The 9952-nt window shown below is 36.4% G+C and overlaps 1 protein-coding gene across 1 annotated transcript in view; it reads left to right on the forward strand.

Moving 5' to 3' along the window:
* Positions 1-9952, forward strand: part of LOC122092295 (disease resistance protein RPS2-like) — a 23412-nt gene that overhangs the window by 702 nt on the left and 12758 nt on the right. The window contains exon 2 of the mRNA XM_042662617.1: positions 2718-5027. Coding sequence (XP_042518551.1) covers positions 2718-5027 — 2310 coding nt within the window. The remainder of the gene's footprint in view (positions 1-2717; positions 5028-9952) is intronic.

A 9952-nucleotide genomic window follows, 5' to 3' on the forward strand; every position in this document is an offset into this window, starting at 1 on the left:
AACCCCACCATTTTTTTTTTTTTATTCAAGAGTTTTTGTGTAAAACTATGCCATTACACAAATAGAATTATGAAAATCCCAAACCATGGTAGAGTGTATAAGAAATAACGGTAAAATGATCGGAGTAGCATGGGCATGTATAGAGACTATAATCCTTTTGCGGTGAGTGACAGGAAGGATTCAATGACTTGGAAAACTCGGCATACATGACCCAGTCGTTAGATCCACATTGTCGCTCTTGTCTTTGCGGATAAGATTTTATTTTATTGCATGTATAGGTTCACATCCTACTTTTCTAAAATAAAATAATAATAATAATAAACTCACATTTTACGTACATGTTAGATAGAATTGATTAATTTTATAATTACATATGGCACATGGCACGTTATGGAATTAATTAGGTTTTCTTTTATGTTGTCACAACTCACACAATGCATGGCAGACAGGCACACGGCACCGAACAAGGAAAGTAATGAATTAAATTTGCTTTTTCCTTCTGAAAATCAAATGCTAGTTCGAGGTAGAGAATTAAACAATTAATTGTCCATTGACCGGAGTCATTTTGGTCTTTTGATGTATTTTCTGGTCGACCTCCACTAATTGTGCATTAAAAAATAAAATAAAATAAAAAGTGATTATTTTTTCAAAAATGAATAAAGATATAAATTTTCTTATTTATTATCCTACTGAACACCACGCCACTGGTCAAGGGCCAATCTTCTTGGTGTTAATGAGGCCAATGGCCACCTAGCACTCTTACACACACCCACCTAATGTTTGTTATAAAATTATTCTTGATGAACGATAATAGAGAGAGAGAGAGAGAGAGAGAGAGAGAGAGAGAGAGAGAGAGAGAGAGATTATTGAATAAAAACAGGGAGGGAATTAAAAAAATAAAGAGACGAAGTGAAGAAGAGGTCATCTGTATTGAATTTGGATTCAACCAAAAATAATAATGATAAATAAATCTGTATTTGGGTTACCTCTACACTAATGGTTTTGAGGAGAAGAAGCTGGGAAGAATTTCGCAAGTAACCTCTATGCTTTGCTGGAAAGGGCCAACATCAAAGTATTCAAGGACGATGCAAAGATCTCAAAAAGAGGAGACTTGATCTCTCCAGCACTCATGAAAGGAATCAATGAATCAAGATGTGCAATTATCTTATTCTCGAGGAACTATGCTTCTTCAACACGATGTTTTCATGAGCTTTCCTTGATAATAGAATCTAGGAAAAAGCTTGGCCAAAAGGTGCTTCCAGTTTTCCTCATGGGTGTGGGAGGATCAGACGTACGACATCAAAAGGGGAGCTTTGGGGAGCCTTTTCGCCAGCATCAAGAGTGCTTCGAGCCGGAGGTGGTGAAAAGGTGGAGGTCAGCTCTGGAAATAGCAGGGGAAATCTGTGGGTGGAACTTGAAAGACGATCACGGGTAATTACATCCTACTTAGTCGCAGGATTTCAATTTCATGTGTTGGAATCTTTTAACAGTTCTAGAAGTTAAAGATTCAAAATATTATTTTGTTTTGTAAAAATGTGTGTTGGAGAGGTCAGTCTTCCAATAGGTATGACTGTTGGAAAGTGATATATCATCATATGACCAACAAATAAGATATGAACACATGTTACTAAGAAGTTGAACAATAAATTTACCGATCATCCATGGTCAGCCTCCGGACTACTGACCATGCTTGACCATGCACCACACTAGGGGTGTCAATCCCAAGCCCACAATGGTTGAAATTGGGCCAGTTTTCTTATCTATGATTTGTAGATCTTGATTAAGTGGGAATCTGAATCAATAGAAAGCACATTTGAATGGTCAACAGACATGTCTTATGGAAGAGAGATGGATTTTGGGAACACCTATTGGAAGTGTCCCTTCTTCTCCTATATAAAGAGAGAATTCCTACTACCTTTGTTTCATTGATTTTCTCAATAATCATATATATATATTTTTTCCTGTACTATTGGGCCTAGCTTTCACACTCTATCTTAGTCAAAAGGTAACAACACTTTGATTCTAGAGTTGGTTTTATCTTGGGGTTAAAATATCAAGAAACCCAATTATACTAAAATAAAGGGATATTTCAAACCATAAGGAGAGTATATATTAATATGACTCAACCTCAAATTATGTTCAACATCAACAAGAGACTCTTCTACAACTGTTGGATTCAAGCATTTACATAAGTTCAAGTATCAAACCAGATAAGTTTTACATCCTCAACTATCTTTTTACAACATCATGATGGCTCCGTTTGCTTGCAAGGGGAATTTAAAGGGAAGGGAAGTAAAATTTGCATACTTTAAAAAAGAATGTTTATAATCATTACCCCATGTGATTCAATGTGATTATATAAACTACTTGATTTTTTTAACCATATTTGGTAATAATACATTTTACATGTAATTTATATTTTACATATTATAGCAAAGGTTTTGAATGTAAAGTAAAATAAAATTTTATAACCAAATATGGAATGATTTGAAGTAATGATATAGTCACATGGAGTAATGATTACATATATTTTTTTCTTTTAAATATGCAAATTTTACTTTCCTTCCCTTTAATTCCCCTTGCAACCAAACATAGTCGATAGAACGACAAATAATGATTTAATTCTTTTTTAATTGCAAATTGGATCAAATGCTGGGACTCTAGTTTAACCGCCATTTTTCGTTTCCTTCACATTCTTATAAGGGTTTCTACTGCAGAGATGAAGAGAAGCTGATTAACAACATAGTGAAAGACGTCTCCAATGCGCTGAGTGAGATCCCTTCTCCAAAGCCCGTGATAGAGATCCCAACCGATCCAATAATCGAGAACCAGCCATCAACTCAGCGCATGCTGCGACAGATTCTTGAGTGCATAGGTGACCCTAATCCACGTTTTAGCATCATTGGAGTGTCTGGTATGGGGGGTGTGGGTAAAACCACTCTGGTTAGAGAAGTAAACAATCACTTGGAAAATGATTTGGCCAGAGGAGTTGAGATACCTTTTGAAACTGTGGTAATGGTCACCGTGTCAGCTACTCCCAACATAACAAGTATCCGAAACTGTATCACTGAGCACCTGGGATTACCAAAGAATAGTGGGGCTCATGTCTTGTTTGAAGCCCTAAGGAAGAAGAAATTTCTTCTAATTTTGGATGGCGTGTGGTGCAAATTAAAGTTTGTGAATATTGGAATCCCTCACCCAGCTCGAAGCAACAAAGGGAGCAAGATCCTTGTGACCAGCCGGAGTAAAGATGTCTGCACTGATATGGGTGCTAGAAAAACAATAAAAGTGCAGCCATTAACAGAAGCTGAATCATGGGAGCTTTTTGTTGAAGTAGCTGGTGAACATGTTGTTGCCAATGGCATAAAGTGCTTTGCTGAAAAGCTGGTTGGAAGGTGTAAGGGTCTCCCTCTTGCAATTGTCACTGTTGGTCACGCAATGGCAAATCGACGGGGAGTTAGGGAGTGGGCAAATGCCGTAAGGGAAATGGAGCTATCAGCCACAAATCTTCGAGGTATGATAGATGAAGTATTCATTCCTTTAAAATTCAGTTTTGACAGATTGGATGATAATATTCTTAGGAGTCTATTTCTTTATTGTGCTTGCTTCCCTGAAGACTATAACATAAAAGAAGATATGATATTAGATTATTGCGTTGGAGAGGGATTAATAGATGGTTTAGGTAGTCTCGCAGCTGCTGGGGATAAAGGTCAGGCTTTAATAGGAAACTTGAAAATTGCTTGCATGTTAGAAGATGGAGAGGAGAAAGATAGTGTGAGGATGCATGATGTGATGCGGAAGCTTGCACTTTGGATTACAGAGTCTGATGGTAATCCCAAGTTCTTGACAAGGACAGGTGAAATTTTGAAAGAGGCACCGCAGTCTCATGAGTGGGTAGATGCAACAAGGATTTCACTAATAGATACCCAAATAGAGAAGTTGCCGAAATTAGGTGGGACTTGCCAAAAACTATCAACTTTGCTATTGAGGGATAATAGGATCCTCACTGTCATTCCCCAAACAAATTTCTTACAACATATGGATCATCTTAGTGTACTAGATCTTTCTAACACAGAGAAACTGGAATATCTCCCAGATTCCTTGTCATGTTTGGTGAATCTTAAGGTGCTTAGGTTACAGTGGTGTCAAAGTTTGAGAGAATTGCCAGTACTGGGAAACCTTCGACAGCTCCAAGTTTTAGACTTGAGAAATTGTTGTCATGAGTTAGACTTGCAAAGCTTGGGAGATATGAGTAATTTAAGATACTTGGATGTGTCATATTCTCCGGTTTCAATTCCAGTGGGGGTAATTTCTCGTTTGAACAAATTGGAGGACTTGAGATTATGTGGAGCCTATAACATAAAATGGAGGGTTAGTGGTGCTGATGATGATGAAAAATGGAATGGGATGGGTGTGTGTTCCCCTATTGATGTGGAAGAGTTGTCCCACTTGACCTATTTAACATCTATTTTTATTTGCTTTGAAGATATCATTATTTCTGATTGGTTCAAACCTTTGGCCAAGAAGATTAAGGTATTGTGGCTGAAACGTTGTACAGTCATGAAACAAGACGCTCTACAAGCCCTCAATGAATCCAAAAATCTACGGAACTTAAAAATTCAGGATTGCTTGGGTGTGACAACTATGCCAACTCGTGTTGTAGAAAAAGTTCTAATACAGAATTGTGAGGATTTGGAGGTGGTGTTGGATGGAGCGGAGGAGGATTCCATTGAGATGTTATACCTGCAAAGATCACCAAAATTGAAAAGGATATGTGGTAGTCTTGCACCACTAAATAGCTTTGCTAAACTATCGGAGATAGGGTTAGAGCAATGCAATAGCTTGAAGATGATCTTCACCAAAGGAATGCCTCGTCTGTTCACCAACTTAAAGGAAATAAAAGTTCAGGATTGTGAGAGAATGGAAGTAATAATTGAAGAAGATGAAGAAGAAGTTGCAAGTGTCATCTCACCATTCCCAAGACTAAATACATTATGGCTAATTGATTTACCAGCACTAACTGACCTGTGCACCAATCACATCTTGCATTGCCCTCTTATAGGACTTGTGTGGCTGAGTAACTGTCCGAGGTTAAAGAAGGATCCTCTTCACATACGAAACGCAGACGGTTTACTAGTCATCGAGGAGGGGGAAAAGTCTTGGACAAAAGGCAGTAAGGTCATGGAAGAGGAAATTCAAGCTACTTCTATTTGTGCTCTCACTTCACCTAAGGAGAGACATCTCATTGCACTCTGCTTCCTCCTATTTTTATTTTTAATGTTTTATTTTCTTCCTCCCTATTTTACTCCATTCTTGTAAACGTGATACGTAATGAATTTTTTTTTTAATTAATTTTTTTAATTTTTTAATTTTTAAATTTTTTTTTTCATGTATGCTTGAGGTTTTTTTGACTTTGTCCGTCAAGCATGATATTTTTTATTTTTTTAATGATCATTTTGATGTAAGTTGTAGTTACAATTCTTTGGCGGTTTGTTCAACTTCAATCCCATTCTCTATGGAGGATGATCTTGTCAATGGTATGTGAGATAATTGGGTCAATTTCCATTTCTTGACTTCAGAAATTATATATTCAAATCTTGTGTTTACGTATCGATCACTTTTGCTCTCATTTTCTTAAAAGAAGTACGTTTTCTTTGAGTTTACCCCTAAATCAATACTTATAACCGATTTAGCTCAGTCAAATAGCGATATCAATTTCAACCAATATCAATATGATATGATTGATATAACCGATCCAATACCAATACTTGAAACCATGTGGATAATTAAATCCATGGTGCTCTCACCTCACATTTTTTCTTTCCTGGTGCAACTCTCACCTTGCTCCATCTTTATTTCATATTGGGTGATTTTGGTTTTTCATTTTTTTCTTTCATGTCTGTGTAATTACATTATTGAGTGATTTTGGGTCGCCAAGTTTCAATATCTCGGTGGGAGCAAACTCGATTCTTGGATTGAGATCGGGATCAACGAATAGATTTGCCCTTGTACGCCAGTGGGTAGCATACATAAAAAGAAAAAAAAATAAAATAAAATAAGTGTACACAATATATGAGGCTCCCACATGTGTTAGGTCTAGAAGCGAGTACTATATAATTTTACTCCAAAAATGTTGATAGGTACTTATTTCGATCACTTAACTGGGCTGCCCCACATTGAAGATAATCAAGCCAAACTTCTCATTGACTACACATGCTGGTATAAATTTGCATCAACGGGTAGCATTCTCTTTGTTAAAAAAAAATAAAAAATAAAATAAAATAATTTTTTTTAATTACCTTTACATCCATGAGTTGTAGTGGATTGGTATCGGATTTGTCAAAACCGTTACAATCTGATCCAGGCAAATTTACTACTACCGATCCGATATTTCTAACCATAGCTGGCAGAGACATCTCATTGCACCATGGTAGAATTATAAAGCGCTTCAAGCAGCCCATTCTTGGAACTTTCATGATTTAAAAAAAAAAATAATCATTATATTGTCTCTATTGTAGACTTGGTTAGAAGTTCAAATTATCCACGGTGAGTGGTGAGTGGTAGTGACGATCCAATGGTTAAGAGAACCTCAGCATATGTGCATCCCAGCCAGTGGATCCTCACTGCCGCTCACTGTCTCCCCGCAAAGAATTTTTGTGCCACCGACCGTGCTCAGTTTGATCTTCAACAGTGGAAATTCAGGCTAGTGCCCTATGTAAATTCTTACTGAAATTCAGAGCTTGCTAACATCGGAAATATATAAATCTTTTTATTTATTTATTTATTTTTCGGAAAAAGGTGGAAAATCATCATATTTGACTATCAGAGAGCATGGATCTAAGTATTGGTATTAAATCGGCCAAATCATATCGGTATTAGTAGAAACCGATATCAACCCCTAATCGATATAGATTATCAGTATTAGAATAGGGTAAAAAAAAAAAAAACTATGGCTAGAAGTCCTACCAGTACTACATGATTCAACCACATCTTGCATTGCCCCCTTATACAATAAGTGGTTGTGAGAAATTTCCTGAGGTTAAACAAGTATCCTCTACACATTCGAAACACCATGGTATGAAGGCTATAAGGTCATGAAAGAGGAAATTCAAGTTTCTCTGTGAGCTTCACATGAGAGAAATCAAACCAATGTTGTAGGGTCGGATTGTCCCACACATCTTCTTGATTGATTCCCAACTCTATTCTATGCTCTCACCAAACTCCATCTCCGTGCTTCATTTCATATCTTGATTCTTTGTTTTTTTTTTTTTAAGGTGTGAGAGACATCTTATTGCACTCTTCTTCTAGTTCTTTTTTTTCCCCCTCTCCATTCTTGATTGTACTTTATTCTTTTGGTAAACAATCATACTTGTTCTTGTTAAATAATTAAGGGAGAAAGAACCATGTTGGTCTAGTGTTCCTCACGTAAGATACAACCCCCATAGTTAGTGCATTCGTCATAGTTATTAACTTTGTATAAAGGTCATTCTCAATATCGTCACTATCATTAATATTTATATAAAAAATAAAAGTCCTTTTTCTAAAATGGGAGAATCAACTTGCTGGTGGATCTTCTTCTTCTTCTTTTTTTTGGTAACACATTTTCAAAGTCAACATGAGCGAAGCCTTGCGCATTATTATTTTCTTTCTTGAAAATGTTTCTTAATTAGATCCTTGATTAGTGGCGGAAAATATCTATTCCCAAGGGGATAGATCATTGCCATCTTCATCCCAAAACCCCCATGACCTATACTCATGAAAAGCCTATGTGCTTTTGCCCTTGAAGAATAATATTAAATTATTTTTTGCCTCCATACAGTATCTAAGGAAGCAATTGGGCTAGACTTTCAAGAATGTGGATCTAGTTTTTGTGTGAGAACCATTCTTATACGGGCTGATCCTTATAGGTGGAATCCACCACAGAGTTCGTTGTTGGGTATATTATAGCTGTGTGGATAGCCCTGTATAAGAATAATTCTCGTATAAAGACTTGATCCGCTCTCGACTTTCAGGGAAGTAGATTCTGACTAGAGTTTACCATGTCGCCCTTCTTTCAGCATGTAGCATAATTTGTTAAAAAAAAAAAGGTTTCCAAGAAGGGAACAGAAAGAAGACCCAAATGGGACCAAATACAAATCCAATTCTTAAACCAATAAATCATCCATGATAATGATGATGGGTTGAAGTTGGAAGTTGCAGACAAAAGATTGATGGCTGCTGCTTCGTCCACTATTGTCCCTGTCATCATCATCATCTTCTTCTTCTTCTTCATTCTCATCTTCCTCTTCTAGATGGACTTACGATGTGTTTTTGAGTTTTAGAGGAAAAGACACACGGAATAACTTCACACGTGATCTCTAAAACGCTCTGGTCAAGATAAGGATCGAAACATTCATGGACGATGAGAAATTGAAAATAAGAGATCTGGTCTCTGAAACAATCAAAATGGCAATCAATGAATCAAGGTTCGCTATTATCATATTCTCGAGGAACTATGCCAATTCTAGATGGTGCCTAAAAGAACTAGCCTTGATTATGGAAGTCTGGGAAAAGCATCATTGCCAATAGGTTTTCCCAATTTTCTTCAGGGGTGTCGATCCATTGGACTTACAACACCAAAAGGGGAGCTTTAGAGAGCCTTCTGAAGAGCACGAAAAGCACTTCGGCCGAGAGATGGTGGAAAAGTGGAGATCAGCCTTGAGAGCTATTGCTCAACTCTCTGAGTCTAGATGGAGCTTAAAAGATTATGGGTAATTTCCTCCTCTCGTTGAACCACCTTTGCCTACTTTTTTTTTTTTAGTTTAGTTGATTCAAGAGTATTTTTGTGTAAAAATATGCCATTGGACAAATAGAATTACAAAAATCCAGAACTTTTTTTTTTTTTTTAGCTTAGTTGATTCAAGAGTCTTTTTTGTGTAAAAATATGCCATTACACAAATAGAATTATGAAAATCCAGAATCATGGTAGAGTATATAAGAAATGGCGGCAAAATGTTTGGAGTAGCATAGGCATCTATATAGACTATAATCCTTTGCGGTAAGTGACAGTGAGGATTCAATGGCTGGAAAAACTCTGCATATACCCCAATCGTTAGATCCTCGTTGCCGCTCATTGTGTCTCCGCATAAGATTTTATTTTATTGCATGTAAAGGTTCACATTCTACTTTTTCTAAATAATAATAATAATAATAATAATAATAAACTCACATTATAGGTACATGGCAGATATAATTGATTAATTTTATAATTACATATGGCACATGGCACATTATGCCATATGTAATTAAATAGGTTTCCTTGCATCTTTTCACAACTCACACAATACATGGCAGATAAGCGCACGGCACCGAATATGGCTCAAGGGAAGTAGTGAATTAAATTTGTTTTTTCCTTCTCAAAATAAAATGCTAGTTCTGGGTAGAGAATTAAATAATTAATTGCCATTGATCAGAGTCACTTGGGTGTTTTGATGTATTTTCTTGTCGACCTCCATTAATTGTGCATTAAAAAATAAAATAAAAAAGTGATTATTTTTTCAAAAATGAATAAGATATAATTTTTTTTTATCTACTAGTCAGTCCACTAGGTGATAATGGGTCGATGCCTCGATGGCCACCTAGTATTCCTATATGCACCTACTCACTCACACATGCAGATGAATTGGTTAAACTAGTGTTTGTTATACACTTATTCTTGATAAACCATAGAAGAGAGAGAGAGAGAGAGAGAGAGAGAGAGAGAGTTAGTTAAAAAAAAAATTAATAACAATAGAGAGACGAAGGGAAGAAGAGGTCATCCGTATTGAATTTAGATTCTATAAAAAATAAATAAATAAATCTGTATTTGGGTTACCTTTACGGATCAAAATCCTTTGTTTTTCCCATCCATGTTTTTCCTTGTTTTGTTACTTGCAAAACGCGACACGTGGACAATAAGGAGACCAACGGTCAA

Source organism: Macadamia integrifolia, chromosome 10 (genome assembly GCF_013358625.1).
Source record: "Macadamia integrifolia cultivar HAES 741 chromosome 10, SCU_Mint_v3, whole genome shotgun sequence".
NCBI classification, from domain to species: domain Eukaryota; kingdom Viridiplantae; phylum Streptophyta; class Magnoliopsida; order Proteales; family Proteaceae; genus Macadamia; species Macadamia integrifolia.